We start from the raw sequence: 23250 nt of genomic DNA on the forward strand, positions 1-23250 counted from the left end.
TCTGCTTTTTGACTTGAAACGCTCACTGCCCACATACTGTATACTGACTATGCTGCTTTTTTTGTCTGTGCGCCTGCCCCTGCATGAACGTATGCTCAGTAGAAGGCGAGAGTGCAACATAGACATTGGCATCCAAGAACTTTTATCCCTAAATGTATTAATAGAAGCCAGTTTCATAAACGCCTTTTGTGCGTTCATGTTTGCCTCTGCTTATTTAAGGAATATTGTGGTCTAGAGGATTTCTTTGTGGCCTGCCTCATCTCACGTCCTAGTGACTCACAAGCCCCACAATGTCACGCCCATATAGTGCAATTTTGTGCGATCAGCAAGTTGATGGTATGAAGTGCGGCCCGTGTTCTGTTAGCCATCATCTCGGTTTCTTAAGAGAAAAGCAACAGATTGCGTGGAAAAATTAGCAAAAAATGGGACAGGTTAGAAACTGAGACATATCATGGTATTATCTTTAGGAAAGTTGTGATATGACGTCAGTCCTAACCCACTTCTACCGAACACATGAGATGACTTTCAGTCATTGTTTTTGGGATTATGTAAGTAATTCCACACTATGGTGTTACTGTGGTGCTGCAAAGATGAGAATGACAAGTTTAAGATATCGATTGTAAGTGACCTAGTGCTCTTGACAACAATTGGAGTTACCACAGAGAGTTGGCAGAAACTTGCATGCAAAAATGAGGATATTTATTACAGCTTCTGATATGTAGAAATGGATACACTGAGTAAAATAAAAACATATGAAATTGCTAAAATATGCAGATCTGGAGTGCTATTCCTCAGGCGGCTATGCTCACGGTTGGGTGTCTCCAAATGTCTTCATGTTTATATCCCTCTTTAATGCATTTGGGAGTCCTGTTTTTCCACTGTGCTCTACATTGATGTCGTCAGTATACACACAGTACAAATATCTTAAATTAACAAGGTATTCTTTCCACAGTATACAGCATACAAAGTGTAAAATACAGCACACAGAGCATGTGGAGTATTGCAATCATTTCCACCTCCCAGTGTTTGTATCAAGGACCAATGTGGAGCACAGCTTTTGCTTCGTATTAAAAAGCTCCTCAGATGATTATCTATGTAAGCTCTCCTGTCGACAGATGAGGGCTAATAATGCCAGCAGAGGAATCGCAGAAAAAAATATGTGGGCAGAGGAAAGAAAAAGTGAAGAAAGGAAAAAACAGGAGCATCTTTTGGAAAAAAGCAGTGATAAAATAAGAGTAGAAATAAAAGGGCAGAGAAAGAGAAAATTATTTCACGGTGCCTGAGTGCGTTGACATGAAAGCAGTGCATTGTGGGTACTCCTGGCCTGGGGGAAACCACTGGAGCAGAAGGACAGAGATGGGAGAGTCTGTGTGGTGCCACAGTGCACACACACACGCACATACACACACGCACACATGCACATAGAGAATTCATCAGATTTCTAGCCCACACAAGCAGGCCACAGTTTACACCAGCCCACAGTATTATCTGACACTGTTGACTCGATCACTGTTCTTTTAAGATGATGCCGTCCTCTACAGTTCTGTTTCGCAGCAATCGAAATGACTAATCAGTATCAAGGATCCATGAAGACTTCATTGTCAGAGTGGGTGCAGATGTATAGTTGTGCAGTCGTGCTGTGCCATATCCGGGGATGTATGTGAGGATGATTTTACATAAGAGAGTCAGATGGTAGAAGAGATGTAGGCAAGAATGCAAATTTAGTGTGGGCCGGTTAGGGCCAGTTTTCACTGCCCTGCACTCCACTGAGCTGTAGACTTGTGAACGCGCTAATACACTAACTTAACAGGACAGGCTGATGACATCACACACCATGGCCCCTGCAGACATTGCTTGAGTCACAATGTTAACGTGTGCGTACATACACGCCTGAGTGTGTATGTGTGTGTGTGTGTGCACGTGTGCATGTGTGTCAGTGTTTGTGGTCACATCCTCAGCCACGTGCAGTGAGTCTGCTGCCGCAATATACACAGAGCCATGAAAGTCAGGTCAGGCGTTAAGACCAAAGGCATCTGTGTACATTCATGTGCCCCCACATTGCTCTGAAAGCGAACAATCACTTGTGATGGCTAATTATCGTAATATGGATGATAATAATGGATGCTAGTTATGAGCACATGAAACTACATTTTTAATTTAGTCTACAAACATTTTCTTTCCGTGACATTTTACTTGTAGTAACACGAAAGACAAAACCTAGATTCATCAGACACCTAATGATGCATTATGTAACACAGCACTTGATAATTACCATGTCATGATGCTCGGTTGGACAAAATCCATCAAGGAAAATGTCAAAGACATAAAAATTGTATATACTAATCTCTTCTGGCTTGCAAATTATCAAGATAATACAAAGTACTGTATAATCCACAGCATCCTTATTGAAATGCACATAAACATCCCCATTTTCCCTTGTCGGAATATTAGACATGATTGATCAATTACCAGTATGCATACAGTAATCAATTCAAATATTTCCCTTTATTTTATATAATACATACTGAAGGACATGACTACCATTATGTAATCAGCATTAACAACAACAAGACTCAATTTTAAAAACTCTGGTTCTAAAAGTGTGTGTGTGTAGGTGTGACTGCGCAGCAGGATGAGAATTGAGACTTAAGAACCCGTAAAGTCGTAGAAAAACAACAAGGCTGAGTCCAGGTTTTGTTGTTGTTTTCATTTGTGTTTGTTTCATTATTGCTTCAACGAATTTCCAACCCTCACTTCAGCTGTCAGAAAAATATCCTTTATGAAAAAAACCTCAAAACTACATAACATTATTAGGCACAGACTCTTAAACTCTCTATACATATGTGCATACAGTATACATCTTCACTCAGACACATTCAAGCACAAAATGAAACACTACCACAGACACTTTCATCCTTGTTTCTCTTACACTCATGTTAATGATACGAGCAACTTAGAACAAAACTGACAGCAGCTGCCTACCATGAGTTTTCAAAATTACCTCAAAGTCAGACTCAAAATAAAAAAACAACAACCAAAAGACAACCAAATTCAGTAATCCATTTTTTTTTAAATACCAGAGCTCTACTACTATACCTACAAATACACAAATATAAATATAGAGTGATTTGTCCCTAGCTGTGATATGCATTTCTCAGACAAAATGGAATTGATACGTTTGAATTCTTTGGCCAACCCCTCAAACCCACATATAGTAGAAGAAACTCTCATCAGTGCATAGTCAAATACCTGTGGAATTTAGCTACCCAAGTCTCTGAAATGAGGTGAACATACAGTACATATACATAAACAATCACACTCTCTCTCGCTCTCACTCTCACCTTCTTTCTCACCAAACATACATGCACAAGCACACACATGGCATCCAGAGACGATTAGGTTAAAGGGATGAGGCCCAGGTTTTAAGTCCAGGGTTCACGTTATCATCTCCTAGGCAATAGCATTCTCCAGTGGTTCCTTCTCGTCTGCTGTGGCATGATCTGCCCCCTGCACTGCCGCCAACTCCTCGTTCTTCTTTAGCTCCCGCTGATATTTGGCCATGATAGCAGCGTAGGCACAGCCGTACACTGCTGCTGCCAGCATCATCAGAAACACGATTCCACACACTACGCCCGTGATGATCACTGTGGCAATAGCGTGGCGCAAGTTGACAGGCCGCGGCCTCTGCTTAGGTTCACACTCAGGCAAACCCCCTCCGCCTCCTCCGCCTCCTCCTCCTGCCCCACCGCCAAAGCCCTCCCCCATTGCCATGGGGACGTGGAGAGCATGGCTGGAGGGATGAGCGTGGTTGCCATGGGTGTGGCCTCGCAGTAGCCTCTCAGACTCCAGGTGGTGTATGTTGGCGAACAGGTAGTGGTAGCTCGTAGTCATGCAGACATGAAAGAGCTGGTAAGGGACCTTCTGCAGGTCTCTGCTCCTCATTTCTTCTGGTTGGGAGCAAAGCACCTCGTCCACCGCTCCACCTTGAGATCACAGTTAGATAGTTAAATCAGAGAGTGATAGGAAAAGACTGAGGGGCAGGGATGAATAGGGAGTCATGTATCAGTCAGTTGTTGTGTATCATAAGCTCATTACCTGCTGTTAATAGCCCATTTCCTATTTGGCAACTTTCTAGAGAGGAGGCCATAATCTTAATTATCATAGCTGGGCATGAACCAACCCATTACTTGAGATATTTATTAATCTGGGCCATAATGGCTTACTTTAATGGGCCCTATTAGCAAGTGTTATATGATTAACTGCTCAAATATAGTCTCTGTTGGATCACTGGAGCTGAATGAATCAAGTCTGTTGGAGAAAGTGTTGAGTTAGGGCTTCATCAGCTGTCCTCTGTGTGTGCCGTAAATCTCTTTATTATTCATCTCTCTCTGTATTCATGTCGAGCATGCCCTGTCAAACATTTTCTTTCTGCCTTACTGATTAACCACTGGTTTTCTATTAAGCATACATCCTTGTATCTGAGTGCTTTTGTTCTGGTTTGCAGTAATTAGAATTTTCAGCCTTTAAGACGAAAGCTGTGTCAGGGTAATACGGGAATGTAGGCGGGCCAGCCAACTCAGAGCGAGTGTAGCTTTCACTGTACAATGGTTATTTTGTTATCTAATGCATGCAGGGGTTGATCTAGCATGGAAAACAATGCAGTTGACTGCTTAACCCTCAATTACCTTGTGTAGACTAACAATCTCCACCATAGTTACATATAGTGCCTAACATCACAAACATTTTGTGGAACATTCTTACTAATCGATTGCAACAGGCTAAGCATTGAGGTTAGTCTTTTTAAGTGGATGTTAATGAACCAAGGATCCAAATAAAGTCTCTAGAAAATGTTGTAAATCATCACCACCATCACAGCTACACACCAAACAACATTAGGCATATTTATTTGACCATCTTTAGTAACTGGACAAACCTCTTAGCCTGGTCTTAACTCTGCTGTGTCAGTCTCTCCAAGGGCAAATTACATATACATAAATATGTATCGTTCTTGAATATTGCCCAGCCATTTCTATTGTACTAGCTTTAGGATACTTTCTTGTGTTAAAGGTCAGTATTACCATAATTGAATATTACCATAAATTAATACTAGTCCCAGTAGGAAAGGCATTGTGATGGATGAAGCATTTGAAAACCAAGTTTTCAAATGCTTTTGAAACAAATGCAGATATTCCCCAGCCACTGCTCAGAGCTATTAGCAGTCTAACCTTTAAAGAGGTGGGTCTCGAGCCAGAGTTTGAGCCCTATGAGCTGGCAGTCACACCTCCAGGGGTTGCCACGTAGCGTGATGCTGTCCAGGCGGGTCAGGGCCTCTAACAGGGAGCGGTCCAACCGTGTTAGCCTGTTGTGTGCTAGCCCTAGGTGGCTGAGGTTCCTCAAACTGTCCCCCAAGGCGCCGGGTATGCCCCACAGGCTGAGAGGAAGGGACATGGCAAGGAAATCAGATAAGATACAATGAGTTATGTGGCATCAAGCTTACAGAGGGTATTGTTCGACAAAGGACACATAACAAATTTGCCCCAGTTTTGTTGTTTAACCTGTTGTGTGAGAGGTCGAGGTGTGAAAGTGAACGAATAGGTCCAAGCAACCGTTTGTCAAGCTCTCTCAGGCTGTTGTAGGCTAAGCTGAGGCGCTGCAGAGTCCTGAGACCCAGCAGAGCAGTTGGCGAAACAGATGTTATAGAGTTGTTAGATAGGTCAAGTATGCGGACAAGGGGTATTTCTCTGAAGGCCATTGATCCCAGCCCCCTGATACGGTTATCTTGGAGGTACAGTTCTTGGGTGTCAGGATGCAGCCGTCGGGGGATGTCATACAGGCCTTGACCCCGGCAGTCTACTACTTTGGTGTTGCTGTTGCAGCTACACTCCTTTGGACAGGCATGTGACAAAGAGAGGAGGGGCAGGAGGGCACACACGAGTACCACTGTGGAGAGAGGGGGACATAATGTTGAATTAGAAATCTATAAGTACAGTATGTTTAAAGTATTTCCATTCAAAGGTAACAAAATTCAGCTACATTTATATAAGATACATAATGTATACACACGCACACAAGATTTTCAGAGTTGACTGAAGATGTAATCTCTTTCAGCAATGCAGTGTACTATTACATAATTGCATACATTGACACCACAGTTTTCAACTGGCATGGGCACTATCACTGACGCAGATAAATGTATTAATCACCAAAATGAGACATTTACATACAGTAAGTGAGCAAATAGATTTCCAGATTGTTTGTGATGATATGAATATGAAATCATGTTTTTAGAAAAGAATGCAGACGCCTTTTCTCTATTCTCAGATAGCACTATTCTTTGTCTAATAAACAAGAAAGTAAACTTATTACTAATATGCCAACTCCCACCTCCCACCCCACTTAGACAGTGGCCCTTGGTGACTTCACCAAAGCCTCATAACCCCTTACCCACACTCCACCCACACACAAATCCATACACAGCAGATATTAGGTGTCTGATTCCCTTTGAAATGACTTCACATGTCCATTCCTTCTGGAACATTACAGCAGTATTTATAGCATCGGCTGGACTAGCTTGAGGCTCGATGAAATGAAGCACAAACAAGTGCATGGGAATGTAGCTAGCTCACAAGGTGCACCCATAGATCTGAACAGACGGATAAGCTGCACTGTGCTTTTGTTTCCACAGGTACAGCAGTTAAAATGTTCCAATGAGTGAATAAGAAGCCATTTTCCCTACTGGTAATGTGTTCTCTCAGATGGGAATTATCTAATCTTTTCCTGTATCAGTCGGCATCTCCCGCTAGAATCTTCACCTAATTTAATCCTTTTGTTATGAAGCAGCTCTGAGAGTCTCACAACAACCTGATACTTGTTTCCAGAATCATATTAGGAAACACTATGCAGCTATAAATAATAATAATCAAACTAGTATGGCACTCGTGGCAGCTCATACCTCCACCAAGGCCAAACAATCCCACACATGTCTGTCAGATCCAAATTATTTTCTAGACACAAATTCAAAGAAGTCATGGACATGAAGATCCATGCAGTATGTCCTGAGAAAGTCCTATTTAACCTGGAGCCTGTACTTCAAATACACCAAAATTTTATAGATTAACAAGTTTGGTGGGGGGTTTTTTTTTCTTCAAATTTCTAATTTTTTAAGTGCACAAAACTCCAGTCACACAACTGATATTTGGCATTCAGGTGTTAATCAGCACTATTACTTGAGCCTTTGTCTTACTGCTCTTTCAAAATGTGAATAAACATACATAGTCTGCTAATTAAAAGCATGTAATCAGATTTTGTCTCTTGGATGGCTTTGGGACCTCTAGCCATGGCTTGTCACTTACAGGTTTAGAAAAGTGCTCCCAGGTCTAATCTCAGGTGTTATATTCTGTACAGTGGCTCCTGGCAGTGTTGCTATTATGATATTATATTGCTTGCTCCAACAACAACAAAAAAGCATCCAAACATGATTGGATTGAGGCTTGGAGCACAGCAGCGTAAAGCCCTGTGTTAATTGCACCCTTGTTAATGAAATGAGAGTGTGTGTATGCAAGAATGCATCTAATCACATGCGCTTACACATGTGTGCATTTACTCATAAACAATCTCATATACATAGAGCGCACACATAGAAACACATCAACAGAGCATCAGCTCAGTGGAGCGTTGTAACAGCAGCTCTGCAATGAGGTCAACACAGGGGAATGGCTCTCCGCTTTGATGTGTCCCTCCAGCCCAAAGTACACACAGGGAAGCTTGTAATGACATGCACATATAACCCACAGCAAGTAGCACTTTAAATCAGCTCAGCGCCGATGTCGATACCTATTTTGCAAATGCAGGAAGCATTTCAGAAGCAACATTAACATACAACCATAAACAGTGTCAGTGTGAAGTTGGCATGTGTGCTGCACCTGCTTTAATCTCGGAACTGTTATGAGCAAGTGTCTTATCATCACTCAGTTACACAACGATGCACAACCATTTACGCAACATAGCAACTACGCAACAACGTAGTAGTTAACAGCTGATGGCTGTGGTTATACACAACCACACGCACACACACACACACACACACACACATATAAACAGATGTGTGCACGCTGTCACATGGAGCTCCTACCTCTCATATCTGCCAGTTGTCCTCGGGCCGCTCGCATTTGTTGTTCTTTTAGCTCCCTTTTTGGATTCTAGTGACTGTCATTGGTTGATGATCCATCAGCAGTCAGTAGGATTGAGATTAGCTGGTCCTTACTCTCATCTGTGTAGGCTGATATGGTCGGTAGGTGGTAATTAGCAGCAGATCAACACCAGGAACCCCGTGTTGCCCTCAGGATCCCCCAACACTACCTGCACAGGCATGAAACCCCATCGGAGCGGGCAGATCAGAGCACAGAGCTTACTGCCAGCCAGCCAGTCTGGGAATCACTGGAGTTAGGGAGATCTGCCTCTCTCTCTCTCTCTCTCTTGCTCTCTCTCTTGCTCTCTCACTCACCCTCTCTCTCTTGCTCTGTGTATTTCTCTGTTGCTCTCTCAGTGTCTCTCAACCTCTCATTCTGTCTGTTGTATTTTTCTTCATGGTTTGTTTTCTGCCTCTGTGTTTCTGCTTCCTCCTTCCTCTTGGTTTTATTTCATTTTTGCTCCTCTGTTGAATCCAAAATCAAAACTCTCTCTCTCTCTCTCTGTATGTTGTGCTCTCTCGCTCCCCATGTCCCCAGTTGTATTGGTGAGTGGGATGGTGTGTCATCTCCCAGTGGACAGCTGTGCCTCTTAAATCACAGCGCGCACACATTCACTGACATTCACATTACCTCCCATTGCTCTGGCAGGAGTTGAAGGAGACAAAATTAGATCTGGATTGCAGAGTGTCTAAACAAACACTCAAACACATTGAACAGACTCAGAGGATGCCCGTTGCTGTGGCATGCTCCAAAGAATATTATGCATGAGCCGTGGGCAGGAGGGCTGACAGAACACACCCCCAGCACAGCAACATGGAACGCACAAATGCACAAATGCACACATACACACGCACACATGCACACAGCGGGATATTAAGCTGTTGCAGTGAATCTTTCAGGGTTTTTTTTTTTTTTGTATGCAAGTGGATTGAAAGTTAAGCTCATATGAGCTCATCGGTCACTTCAAGGAGATGCAAAAAATGAACAAAGAGGAAGAGACATAAAGAGATTAATGATTGAATCATTGTTAACGATGAATATGATTAAGCTTACAAGCTGACCTTGGCTTGCTGTTTGCCTTCCTGTCCATCCATATTTATATCCTTTCTCCTGCTGAAGGGCATGACAATTATTTTCATTCTGTCATTTATAGTAAAAACTCAAGTCAGTGTGTCACCAGGTTATATTTAGTTGATTTATTGGGGTAAATGTGTGAAGATGTTAGCTCTGAGCAATTGATGAGCACACAGAGTGGTGTGCACACACACACACACACACACACACACACACACACACACACACACACACACACACACTCACACTCATACACACATGCAACCACTCGCTTTTATGCACACATGCACACTTGAGTAGTAATGGACACCTACACGGGCAAATGCATCCTCAAATGTGTGATGACACCTTTGTATTTGCTAAAAGCCCATATTGTTTGTGTGCAGACAGTCTGTTGTGTTTGTGCTGCAACGTCCGAAAATGTTTAAAATTATAAGAAAGAGAGAGAGAGAGAGAGAGAGAGAGAGAGAGAGAGAGAGAGAGAGAGAGAGAGAGAGAGAGCATGCCCTACTATTCCTCCTCCAACCAATGTCATATATTAACATCATGTGATTCATGCATTTCCTGTGACGCATTTAATGCATGTGGCATCGAAGCCTTGAGGCCAAAGTACGACAATGGTTTGCATGATTTAGATATGATCATTTTTGTTGCATCCTCTGACTCATTCAGTTTGATTTTTATGTCTTATGACTATAAAATGATGAACTGCCTTACCAATTTTGAAAACTTTTGTCTAGATTTGGCACCAGCAGTCAAGTCTCAGTATTGCATCAACAAAAACACGCAGGAAAGGAAAGGTCAGAGGAGCCAGAGTCTTGTAGACTGCTAGCATCCTTAACAACAGCCTCCTGTTTTCCCCATCCTCTGAATGTTGCTCAGCATCTTGACATGATCCGCCCCTGCAATGTGTTGCTGCTGTGGAGCTACGCTGCCGGACAAAATGCTGCACCGAATTTGCAAATCACTACATCTCTCTCAGACAGCTGTGTGTGTTTGTGACACTTGTGTGGAGGTGTTTTGGGGATCACTGGGATTTAAACTGATAGACACACAGACTTTAACAAAGAGAAAAGACCCATGCGCAAAACACACACTCATGATTGCCCTTGCTATGTTGCATACACACACTCAGATGCGCCCATATGGTAATAGCTGCATACATTTATATGATCCCTATTAGAATTCCAACTATCTGTAGGCTTTAAACCGGTTGTCATCTCCCCCTGCCTGGGATTGCTCTGATAGGAGATTGGTGGTGGTGGGGATTTGGAGTGGATTTGATGTCTCTTCATCTTTGAACTCATAAAAGCAGCTCAGGGCGTAAATACCCCCAAGTTCTTAAATCATACCTAGGGAAATTAAATGTTCCCCCATACAGAAAATTCCCAAGCATTAGTGAGACAGATTTGGGCTTCTGTTTTTGTTCTGAGCCAACTTCCAGGTACCAGCCAACATCAGAGCACCCTTAACCTCTACTAAAATATAATTATTAAACACTGCTCACGTTGGATTTATGTTTCCATGAATTATTTCCCCTGTCGAGCAGATATGTTTCACCAATTGAAATCAATGGAATATTTCAACTTTCAGAGGAGCTGTACTTCCAAATCTTATACTGTATCTTCAAAATATTTGAAAGGTTCATGTTTCAGAAGTCACAGTCTTTTATCTTTTTCCTTCTCAATATTTCCTTTGTTTTTACAGATTTTTTTGAGTAGATGATCTTTTATCTTTTATTGGCTAATGATCTAGGTTCTCCCTAGTTTCATACCATGTGTGTTTCCATTGCTGTTGCCCAACATCTTAAATTAGACTCTCCTCCTGGGTTTTCCATGTGGGTGTAGAAATGGTGGGCTGTTGAAAGGATCTGGCAAAGCTTATGATGGGATAATCTGCACCTGTTTCTCTGGGCAAGGGCTAAAACAGGCCACAGCAGCACCCCACTGCACTTAAACAATCACGCAGACATGCAATCACGCTAAAAGTATGGAATATCCAATGGAATATTTCTTACTGATAATGTTCCTTTCATGCTGACATCCAGTGATGTTTTCAATATTTCATGTTTTCCATAGCTTCAAGTGAGGATTTTTATTGATGTTGCATGCACACTGCATTGTATCTCTCATTAGAATTTTCTATACAGAATAAATACATAATATTTCTATACATGCAAATGCACATTAACAACTAATTTCAAAATACAACATATATATAAAAATATACTGAAACACTGTATAAGTGTCATAAGACTCAAAATGTCAGTCTGATTTAAATTAGGATTAAATCAACATAGTTACGCTACAAGAATGATTCTGTATTAATCAAGTGTCTAATTAAAAGTATAAATCAGAACACTGTTAGTAATATACCGGGTGGGCAACACTGACCAAATCTTTCATTTTAATTATTTACCAATAATGTTTGAAATATTTGCTTAATGATAGGGAGCATGATGCATAAACTGACAAATACCTCCTCCCATATCTCCTTAATCAATAAATCCTGAGTTAAGTTTGCTTGTGCAGATGTGGGACCTTCTGTTTGGAATTTAAATCTCTGTTGGGCAACTTGTAGATGGGTTGAGAGATCGAAAAAAAAAAAAATTGATGGGTAAAAACATTACATTTTAGCTACAAAAAGGGGGTTTGTCATTTAGTGTATACATTTCATGACACTATCCACTATCTTTATTTTGTCGCATTTTGTTTGTTTTGCTTTCTTCTCTCACACAGTTATTTTTGGAGGTTGCATTTTTTTGACTCCTCTGTTTTTGATTAACTGTTTTTTGTGTGTGATCTGCACCCTGATTTAAAAAAAAAAAAAAAAAGTCGCTTAAATCTAAGTCCAAAATGCTTTCTCTTCCATTTTGTTTACTACTGTAACTGGCTGATGGATCTGCGTTTGGATGACGCTCTAAATTTTTCTTCTGGAAATACTTGCACACCCCCCGAAGCATGACAAACCCTTACTGAGAGAGAGCTAGGGTCCTCTGAGTCTTAGTGGCAGGGGGGTAGTGGGAGGCTGGGTGGGGGTGGGCCAGGAAGAGGGGAGTCAAAGCCTGTGGTGAATGTGTCAATCTCTCCTCAGCCAACTCTGAAAAAATTGACATATTTAATGTCAGCAACAGTATTTTTATTTATTTATTTCATTTTTTTCAGTCAAGGAATTCTGGTCAGATCTATGCATTTACGGAACCTGCTGGGATGAGGCTTATGGGTATGAGAGCAGCTCTGTGTACCAACTCTGGAAATGCCTGTTGGGATAACAACAGGGAGGCAGACTGAGGAATGAGATGGATTTCATGTGGGCACAGTGAGAGGGGTCTGGTTCAGAATCGTGTGAAACTGCATTTTGAGTGTGGTTAGCAGCATCTGTGCAGATGTGTGTAGAATGTACAGTGTAACATACGCCCTCACACACACACACACACACACACACACACACACACACACACACACACACACACACACACACACACACACACACACACACACACACACACATGTTTAAAGCCTTCCAGAAAAATAAGCTGACATGTGTATGATGCAGGGTGTAATTGCCCATATGGCCCATTTTGTCCAGCAGTTGTTTGCTTTTCCTTCAGTTGAGGTTAATGAAACAATTTCTGTTGTGATAAAGATCATAGTGCTAATGCATTTCAACAAAGAGAAAGCATGCACACACACACACACACACACACACACACACACACACACACACACACACACCCCTCTGATACGCCTCAGTAACTGTGTTGTCTGTCTTTCAGCTGTGGGCATCCAAATGAAACTCGAGTTCTTTCAGAAGAAATTCTGGACAGCCAGCAGACAGGTACACATGTGTAAACACACACATTCACACATATAATACAAACACACTTGTAAACTGAAAATCACCTCCTGTAACTCAGCCAATTACACTGCCTACGCAGCAGTTTCAAAACACTTACAAATTCAACACAAAGGTGAGTAAAGTCAGAAGTGTAAACATTAGCATTTGTTTTATGGTGTTTTTGTACTCTACGTGTTATCACTATTTGATTATTCAAAGTTAAATGATACTTTAGAACTTTATTAGAACTTTTAACACATATAAAGTATGTTTCTTTCCATGTTTTTAAATATTAGAATTATTTTGGCAGTTAGTAAAGGTTTTCAGCAGACAGATGGGTCTATGTTCTCAACATAAGAGCATCTACACGGTCGCCCATAAAGTTGGAATACATTTTGTTTTCAGATGCATTTCTCTTCTTATTCCTATATTGTAAAGGTTATGTGTGTTTAATTTCCACAGTGATATATTTGGAAGAGATTGATCAGTTTTGAGATGATATACACTTTATCTACTGTATTAAGACTAAATCACATTGTCATGATCATTTCATGAGAAGAGGTTAAAAAAAAAAGTTTTATTCCAACTTTATGGGCAACAGTGTATATTTGGTGACATTCAGACACAAACACAAATATGTATTTTTTTTTCATTCATTATTATTTATCTTACAGTGTGCAGCATTAGATGGGAAATGCTCCATAAGCTGTGATGATGAGGTGGGTCAATTTTCTTTTTCTTAACTAACTCTCCAGTCTGTCACTTTTGATTCTCACGACTGCTTTAACACTGTGTTTCCTATTTAACAGAATATTAATTGCTACCTCATTGACAACAATGGCTTCGTTCTGGTAGCAGAGGATTATACTCTGGTAGGACACACACACACACACACACACACACACACACACACACATATTTAAAAAAGGCAAGATCAATGGAAAGGATGGCAGAAAATGTTGCCTTGCCTTTAACAGAAAATGAAGACAACTATTTGCTTTACCTAATATCATTAGTATTAGCTGCTTGTGTTGTTGCCAGATTATGCTGCAGTGTGAGATCCATGACTTACAGTATAAGTCTGGGTTAATTACATGAGCGTATACATGTAGTGTATGAGAGGTTTGACTGTCTTAGTATGACAGCTGTCAGAGCCTACAGCACATAATATTTGTGGATTTTCATTCAAGTCACTGGTCACTTGTGATCCTGAGCTCCTCTTGAATTTTAATCACTGGTGCTGGCATGTTTTTCTGTTTTTTTAATCATTTTTCTGCCACTCTCTCGTGCATACTATCGTTGTTTCGACTGCTCTCAAGGAGACATGCTGCTGTCCTAGCATGTACCCTATGCTTAACTGTCACCAGACATGCTGTCATTCTGGTTTTGGCTCATCTAGCAGCCAGTCCGCTGGCTGTCAGTGCCCTGCCCTTCCCCTGCTTGTTCTTTTCATGTGTCTCTCACTTCCCAGCTCCTATCCTTTATTTGATCTTAATTTGAAGGTGATGGAGCATTTAGGGTTCCACTTGTCAAACTGTTTTGTCTCGTTGTTGTTGTGTAGGGAAAATGCCATCAACTACCAGTCTAACGTGATCCGTCAAAATGTTGTATTAAATGTTAATGTGTGAGGGGTCTCGAGTAAATCTGTGCAGGTCAGCCTGAGGATCTACCAGGCTGTGCCATTTCAGGCGTTAGGCTCGGTTGTTTCTGGGAGGGGGTTACGTCGGCAAGAGACAGCTGAGGTGGGATTCTTTGCCTCTAAAGTGTCAACAAATTTAGGATGTGGGGAGATGAAGGGTGTAGTTCACCCTCCCAGCCCTGTCTCTGATAATGTCTGATGGTAATTCGTGTGGTTAATAAGTGAGTATTTTGTCCTTGTGGCGTCAGCTGGTTTGAGACAGTTTGGACAGTAATACCTGTCCACACTACAGGTGGAAGTTAAACCCTGGTTCTGCATCTTACGTTATTGAAGAACACTGAGTAGTGTTGAGACATAAATGACATAATAAAAAAAGCCACAAACACAAACACCTCTTTGCAGCTTCGCATACATGACAACTTGTACCTTTTGTCTTTTTTTTATGTCCTTATGAATGGATTCCAACCGTTTGGCTTTGGACTGGTCTTTTGGAAATTTAAATGAGCATTTTACAGTATATGATATATTCCTGCACTTCATACTAAGTAAATTGCTGTGGATTAAGGCCATCTGCCAAATGAGGAAGTGTAAGTGTGATCACTTGGTAGATTAATTGAAAAAGTAATATTGTTCTCCCAGTGAGAACAAGTAGCACAAAGCCTGCAGGATGTGATTTCTGACGACGTCACAAAATCTGCAGTGGAGAAAACTTAAGTCTGAAAAAAAGCTTCCTGCCTCTGCCTGCTAAATGAGGTGTGATGTGATGGTTAGCCTTTTTGCAAACTATCAAGAAACTGCTCTCCAATGTTTGCGCCACGTCTTTTGTGTGTATTTGGAATATAAGGTCTTGGAGACAGGATTTGGGAATTTTTCTTTGTGGGAGATTTTATTCTTAGTTTTGTTCCTAGAAGGTGTTTCTGAATTTTCTCTTTGGCTAAAGCCACTTGGTTCAGTAATTGAAGGTTTCTCTTGTGCATAATCCTGACTGTGCATGTGTCAGTCTTTTTGTACCTGCGAGGTATTTCAGCCATCTAAACACTATTATTCTTAAAGTGTGTTAAATTTTATTATGAATTTTTCTTTTTTTTATTTTATTAAAGAAAATCTCTTTGCCTTCTTTCTCAGACGGGGAAATTTTTTGGAGAAGCAGAGGGAGCTGTAATGAGTAAGCTTCTGCAGATGGGCTCTTTCAAGAGGTAAGGATTTCAAACTGTGTGTGTGTGGGTTGGTGGGTGTATGAGTGTGCACTTCTATGTGCCAGCAAAGTGTGTGCACAAGTGTCTGTGCGTGCGCATGTGTGTGTAAATGTATGTGCATAATAACAGGCAGGCCGCAGAATGAGAGCATGTCTCCCCTGGCGCTGACAGCTCTTAACTTGGCCAATCGTGTTGAGCTATTCAGCGCTGAACTCCGACCCCTCGCTCAGCAGAGTTCTCCGTTAGGGGATTATAGCAAATCTTTTCCTGAAATGAAGGAATTAGGAGGAACTTGAAGTCACACATACACGGACACACGGACACACACACACATGTGGACACATTCACGCACACACTGCTTGTTGTAGTGCTGTTTCTCCTGGAAAATGCCAGGAGCAGTGGGTGGCGACATTCTGCAATTAATTTGGAAATTTAACCCAGGAGGATACCTTTCCCAGAAATACAAAGCAGAAATACAGAGAAGCAGACACTGACCAACACATACTGTAGTTGGACTGTGCAGTCAAACTGGTATGGTCTAACATTCGTGGAATCTTAACTTAACGAAGCAGCACAGTCAAGTGTAAATTTAGATTGCACAGAAGCTTACAACCACATTTCCAACACGGCAGCAGGACTGTACCCAGCATTCATTTCTGCCTTTGGGACATGGGTGAGGAATTCTTTTGCCATGCTGTCTTAGTATATAAAAATCATTGGTGACAAATCATCACATGAGTAGACAACCACGCCTGTTTATCATAGGGATGAACCTCAGAAGCTGACAGCAAATGGTTTACAGTCCCACTCATAAAAACAAGGAGGCATAAAAGAGCTTTCACTGAATCTTTAATGTCGGGTGATGAGGGACTGTTTAAAATTGAGAACGACGTATGATGATGAATGAATGAATAATGTGACTTGTGTCGTATTAGCATGATGAGTAATAGATCTTATAGATCTTAACACTAATGGATCCAGTCCCATCTGTCTGGACCCAGTAACATCTGTAGAGAATCAATGTGCTAAGTTACAGCGCAGATTTTGTCTTGATTAAAAAACATTAAAGATGTTTTTTTTAAGCACACCACTTAAAGTTGAAGCAAGCTGACAGCTCCAACGCGTCTGTCACCATCACGACTGTAGATGAAAACAAATGTAGGCAAATCATTCTCAGTTTCTTTTGGATTATCTGTCTTTTCAACAAGCAGTATAGAAAGACAAATCAATAAACATGCTGAGAGTGATGTTATGCACTCATGCAAAAATGAAGGCCGTGCTCACACACCCGTGCAGAGACACACTCATATACAAATATTATATTGGTCTAAGTTTGCTGCTAACACCATTATGTGGCCTGGCTTAGCACTAATTGGTTCCTGGCGGTGTGTCACCAGCGCTGTGACTGAGGTTTGAACATCGCCCAGGGCTGCGGATAGACTGGGCCCACTCAGACATCACACACGTGCTCACACGCACATTCACGCATAACATATTGTCAAGTATATATAGGAAGCTGTCCGTGGGCTATAGGAAAGAGTGTCCTGTGTGAGTGTGTGTTTGTGTATTAGGAACCCCTTCAATAACCTCACTTAGACAGACCCAGACCTCACACCCTCAGGCTCTACTAAGCCCTTAAATCCTCTGATATCCCCTCAATATCCCCAAATCATCTACACACACACACACACAACACACACACCTCTTCCTACATCACTTTGAGGAACCTCTCGGGAAGCTCTCGGCTTTCACTTGCTTTCCTTTTCCCATTCTTGCCACATTCATCCAATGTATTATCCGTAGGTAACACAGCAGTTATAGTAGAGGTGGGATCTTTCCTTCCTGCTCCCACACAGCAGTCCAAAGAGCCCCACAGGCATGTAATAGTAGAGGGAATGTGTGAATTAAGTCTTATATCACCTTATCCGGGCCAGACGAAAGTATTATTATGAAAAATCAAATCAAAAACATTCTATCTCTTTCCCGCTTTGTCTAACTCAATGTCCTCTCTTTTCTATCTTAATCTTCACAGAGTGACTCTGTATGACTACCAGGCTCTTTGCTGGGTCTTTTCAGAGAGTAGTGACAGTGGACACACACTGTTGGATGTGAGTACTGCATATTGTTTGACACTGCTGAACCTCTTTGTGGGGTATTATATGTAATTAGTGTCTGATGAATATGTTTTCTCCTCTGTTTTCTCCAGCCTTACTTTGCTTTCTACTCGGCTGTGAAGTGGATCCTGACCGAGCTTGTCATGTAAGACGTCTGTGTGTGTGAGAGTGTCTTGTATCCGTCTGTAACGACATACTCATGCTGCGTACGTTATATGTGCTTTTATGCCTCCACGCTGGCAGCAGCCGTGTTTTCATGTCCAATTTCCCATTTGACTGTACCTGACATCTCAGGAACGTCTGGAAGGAACATTCAAAGATAAAGTGATTAGAATTTGGTGTCCAAAGTTCAAGATGAGCTCACAAAACACTTAATGGCTCAGGAGCTAATATCTTAATTATAACAAAGTCCCACACAAATATCTAATATGAAAAAATGATGAAATAAGACATCAATGTTTCTGACCATTAGCTAACACTGCTAGATAGTAATCTTAGGTGGCCACCCTAAAACTGTGGTGATTGTACAGATAATCTTTTCTCCCAGAGTGAAGATGTGTATGAAAAATAGTTTCTATTGAAGGGCAGCATGTTTCTCAAATTATTCACTAGAATCGTGCAAGTAAATTTGGCAGTAAATTCCCATTAGCCAAAAAATGCACTGAAATACTTAAATTTTATTCTTTTATAAAATCCATTTAAAGTCTTTACTACTTATATGAGTCTGGACTGACATGGATGCAAACCGCCAGTTGACTATCTGGCGGAGGCACCCGGCCATGAGGCGCTAGTTTAAAACGTGTATAGTGGCCTCTTCTGTCTCAGTTAAGTGTGTGTGTGTTTGTGAGTGTATATGAACTGTATGTTTGTTTACCACTGCTTTCACATCTACGTCAGTGTGATCACCAGCGAACATGAGCGGTAATAGCTACCTGATGTTTCCGTGGCGCGGGTCTTCCTGTGATGACCCAGGAATGAGTTTTCCTGGGTGGTCTGTTGTCACCGCAGTGTGTCATGGGAGGATCCAGCTGTCAGTTGTAATTTTACTGTCAGTCAAAGTGCAGACAATCTTTCTGTCTTTGAGGTATTAGTGTTTTTTATGACCTTCAACTTCGACTTCTGTTTTATTTGAGCTAAATAATTACATATGATTGACAGAAATATATCATAAACTCATAATAGTTCAAAACCTCATATTAAATATGTATCATATATAATACAAGTCACAAAATAATGATCATATAGCATAGTCAGTTTTAAATAGCTGCACCTTAATTTGAGCCCATAGGAAATTTACACAGAAGCACAAGTATATCTAGTCATAGTCCAAAAACAAAGTCATTAAAAAATTACAGTATGTCGTATGTACTGTATGTATAATGAATCATCTGTAAATTAGTTATAAAACTGTTATTTTTCACTTCATTGCTTGACATTGACATTATTTTTATTTTGGCACTGGTGTTAAGTCTAAGTCTAGCTTTACTAAATAAGTTTAGCACAGCGGGTACGGCGGTGAGAAAACACAGTACCTCTGTACACATAAATCATTAATTATGAGTTCTCATAATAATAACTTCAACATACCTTGACCAACTTCACAAGTTAAACAAAACAAAACTGATGTTTTACGAAAGTGAGGATAATTTCTCGGATTACCTAAATGAAAACAGTTAGATTCAGCGCTGGCCTGCATGGTCTGGCAGCCATAACAATAAACAGGAATTCTCAGTAGATATTTTACTGGCAGTGAACAAAGATTTTAGATTTGTATCTGTGCCATGGCTGCTTTTAAAGCCGGATTAGTTACCTTTTTGTGAAAATAAACAATTTCTCTCTTCTGCACATCCACAGAAACTGAAATCATATTGATAAAAAATGGTTGCTGTAAAGAGTGCTGCAGTGTGTGATATATAAGCATGCGTTGGAGTGTATTGTTATGGTTGATGTCTTGTACATATTTAGATTCCTGGTCGAGTTCAACTTGTACAGCTGGTGGTACTCTGACCTCACAGCTAAAGGTAAGAATTCACTCACTCTCAAACCACAGACACACATAACACACACACCACCAAAATCACCACATTATATAAGATGCATGAAGGGCTACATTATTTTGTTATTCAAATAATTATCACCCATAGCTCAAATTCATATTTATAAAAAAAAAAATAATAATAATAAGGCGTATCATTTTAGCTGTATTTTTGTATGCTGTGAACACAGTAATTCATAGCACAGTGCTCAGTTTATCCGGATAAATGTGCACATCAATGTGTTCCCCCCAACTGAAAAACAGATGAAAGCGTCCCTTTACTAGCAGCACCTATTACAGGCCCTTAATGCTGTGATAATGGTGGTCAGTGGTCACATATAGGTACATATCTCATTATGAATTTTCTTTATCAGAAACAGAAATGAAAAGGCAAAAGAAGAAGTTATATATAGGGAAGACAACAGAAATGGTAGATGTTCTTTATTATAAACCAAAAAAAATTGAAATGAGAAAGGAAAAATATTTTTCTTTGATTTTATACATCTTTCAAGTTATATTGCATTTATTTCATTTGGACACAGACAGGTGTTTTTGTGGATCTCATAGCCTACCTTAAATGTTTGCCGAATAATATTTTCAGCAAACATAATATTTTTTCAAAGTAAAATTTCAAGGCTCAGTCCTAAACTAACTTGTTTTTTCTCTGTTTCCTAAAAATTAAAAAGTATTTTTTTGAAGAAATGAAAACATCCAGTTCTTTAGAATATTTGAATTTGTATTTTTGATTAAACAGTCTGAAGATAAAACCATACGCTGGCCTAACGTGCCTGCTGTTCAAACTTGTGTTCACGCTGAACAAAGTTCATTGCGTACAGAGTAAACAGCCAGTGTCCTCAGCGCTGACCTCCTGTCTTCATCTTCGCCATCTCCCCTCCATTTCCTCTCGGTCTGAGTCAGTGTGACCACTGGAAAAACAGAATAAAGAGGCGCAATCCAAAACCTAAAAGTAAAAATGGCAGAACACAAGATTACCTCAAGTGACCTCAGTTTTAGAGAGAGGATGTGTGTGTGCGCGCATGTGTGAGTGTGTGTTTGTTTGTGTGTCCAGAGGGGTTATACTTGATGGTTTTATGACCTGTAAGGATGTGTGTCATATTGGTAGCGGTGGGGAAGCAATATCCGCTTTGTAACAGGAGAAAAAAGGCTTCTCTCCCTCTTTCTCACTCAGTCTATCTCTCTCTCTCTCTCTCTCCCTCTCTGGTTTTATGTCTTTCCTTTCTTTTTCTGTCTCACTTTCTTCCATGAACACACACACTTCTCATACGATCGTTGCCAAGCTCCCAACGCTGGGATGCCTAATGCTTTATGGGGTGTTGAACACTGTTTGCCCGTTTGAAATTAAAGTCTCACTAAGCGGCATCACATTGAAGAATTAATTCTTGACAAAACTAATATGAAAATATTTCATATGTGAATGTGAAAGGCGGAGGGAGCGAGAGAGACAGAGGGAGAGAGAAAACCACAAAATGAAAGTCTATAAAATGCTTTCCTTGCACACTCTTATCCCGAATGAAGTGAAGCTGGGCATCGGTGCTCGCCAAGCAGTCGAGACAATTTCACAGCTGGCTAGCCTCAGGTCTTAGCAGCACTTTCTATATCTTTTTACAATAGAGACACAGGCCTGTGACACACAGCTGAAACACCCCAATTTAGCAACCCGTAACTCAATCTACACAGCCTCTGAAGCTGAACTAATCCCAGACGTTTATACGTGTAGGCTGCGTTTCTCACATGCATATAGTTAATATACAACTGTACACACACACGCCCGCACACACATTTTTTCACACAGTGCTGCCGCGCTGCTGACACCCAGTAATTAAACCACTCCATTCAAATTACACACATAATCCACCATTTTAAGAGGTCTTGTTGTGTGTGTGCTGTAAAGAAAATGTGTGTAGAGCACCCTGACATTACAGAGCTCACAAAATAAAACCACATGAATTAAAATGTTTATGTTTGATATGCAAATTCGGCTTGTATTCGCTTTAATAGGCTGGCTTTAAAAAAAATATGAACTCAACATATAAATGTGTGATTTTTGCCTCCTCAGTCTTTTCCATCCTGTAGCGTTGTTTCCCACCTCTGGGTGGCAGGAGAGTTCAAGCAATGTTATATGAATGGCTGGCCTAGATTCACACTGGAAATATCTCCAGCAGGACAAGAGGGTTCAGAAATGCTGCTTTCTTTCAAACGTGTATGTTTGTAAGGATGTGGTGTGTTTAACTGTTAGCTTGCAATATATTTGCATAACTATTTTAAGTATATATTTGACTTTGAAATGAATGTTCCATTACTTTCCCACCAACTTTGACTAATTTTCTCTTTACGTTTTTTCTTTCATTGCTTCTTTTTTCAGTCTCTCTCTTCTTTTTTTATACTTCCTTTTTCTTTCTAACCTCTTTAATCTTTCTTTCCTTTCTTCGCTCACTTAACTCATTCCCTCCCCTTCTTCCCTCCCGCCCTCAGCTCAGAGGATGGGTCGGTCCATGCAGGTGCCATGCGACACCGAGTACCCGGCCTTCATCTCCGAGAGAACCATCAAAGAGAACACGGGAAACATTGACTGCAGCGGCTGCATCAAGTATGAGACATGCAACCAGACACATGTGGACATAAATTAACACATTAACGGAAATCTAATCTAATCTACGATGGCCACTGTGCTCAGCAAACCAATTTAAATGTGAAAAATGAATAGTGCGCCTGACTGATCTTGGCGAAATATTTTTATCTCTGTAATCCCCCTATAATGAGAAACATATTTAAATAATCTGTTATCTGTTGAAAACTCTTTCATCCAGACAGTTCACCAGTGATAAACATGCAGACACTGTCAGACAACCGTTCTCTTCTCCAGTAGTTTGAAATACAAGGCATTTAGAGAGGAGGGAGAGAGGTGGAAAAAAGGCTTCCTTTAAAAATGGGAAAATGAGTGTGGTCCCCATTAACAATTTGGGCTTTTCTGTCAGGCAATTGTGGGGTGTTCTCTGGATCCTTCCAATGGGCCCTTCATTGCTCCCAGCTGTGGAACTGCCAGGGAAGCTCAGTGTGTGTGTGTGTTTGTGTGTATGTGTCCGTGAGTGTGTTTTCATTGTGTGTCTGCTGCTGGTACAGCCCCGCAAGGTCAGCAGGGTAACCA

The 23250-nt window shown here is 40.8% G+C and overlaps 2 protein-coding genes across 3 annotated transcripts in view; one reads left to right on the top strand and one right to left on the bottom strand.

Moving 5' to 3' along the window:
* The window catches only part of cacna2d3a (calcium channel, voltage-dependent, alpha 2/delta subunit 3a), a gene marked incomplete at its 3' end in the record, with an annotated part of 113716 nt that overhangs the window by 84858 nt on the left and 5608 nt on the right, over nt 1-23250 (top strand). The window contains exons 27-34 of the mRNA XM_083974739.1: nt 13039-13100; nt 13775-13819; nt 13910-13972; nt 15865-15935; nt 17968-18043; nt 18142-18194; nt 20015-20070; nt 22578-22692. Of these exons, the coding sequence (XP_083830865.1) occupies nt 13039-13100; nt 13775-13819; nt 13910-13972; nt 15865-15935; nt 17968-18043; nt 18142-18194; nt 20015-20070; nt 22578-22692 (541 nt within the window). The remainder of the gene's footprint in view (nt 1-13038; nt 13101-13774; nt 13820-13909; nt 13973-15864; nt 15936-17967; nt 18044-18141; nt 18195-20014; nt 20071-22577; nt 22693-23250) is intronic.
* On the bottom strand, nt 789-8735 carry lrtm1 (leucine rich repeats and transmembrane domains 1). Of its 2 annotated transcripts, XM_083974741.1 has the most exons (5): nt 8359-8735; nt 8132-8278; nt 5556-5940; nt 5226-5431; nt 789-3983 (listed from the first exon to the last, which is right to left on the bottom strand). In XM_083974741.1, the coding sequence occupies exons 2-5, from the start codon at nt 8166-8168 to the stop codon at nt 3451-3453; spliced, it is 1161 nt and encodes a 386-aa protein (XP_083830867.1). In that variant the 5' UTR covers nt 8169-8278; nt 8359-8735; the 3' UTR covers nt 789-3450. The 2 variants fall into 2 exon arrangements, with proteins under 2 accessions (XP_083830867.1, XP_083830866.1); XM_083974740.1 differs by having other exon boundaries at nt 8132-8735.

This window comes from Trachurus trachurus (genome assembly GCF_905171665.1).
Source record: "Trachurus trachurus genome assembly, chromosome: 7".
NCBI lineage: Eukaryota > Metazoa > Chordata > Actinopteri > Carangiformes > Carangidae > Trachurus > Trachurus trachurus.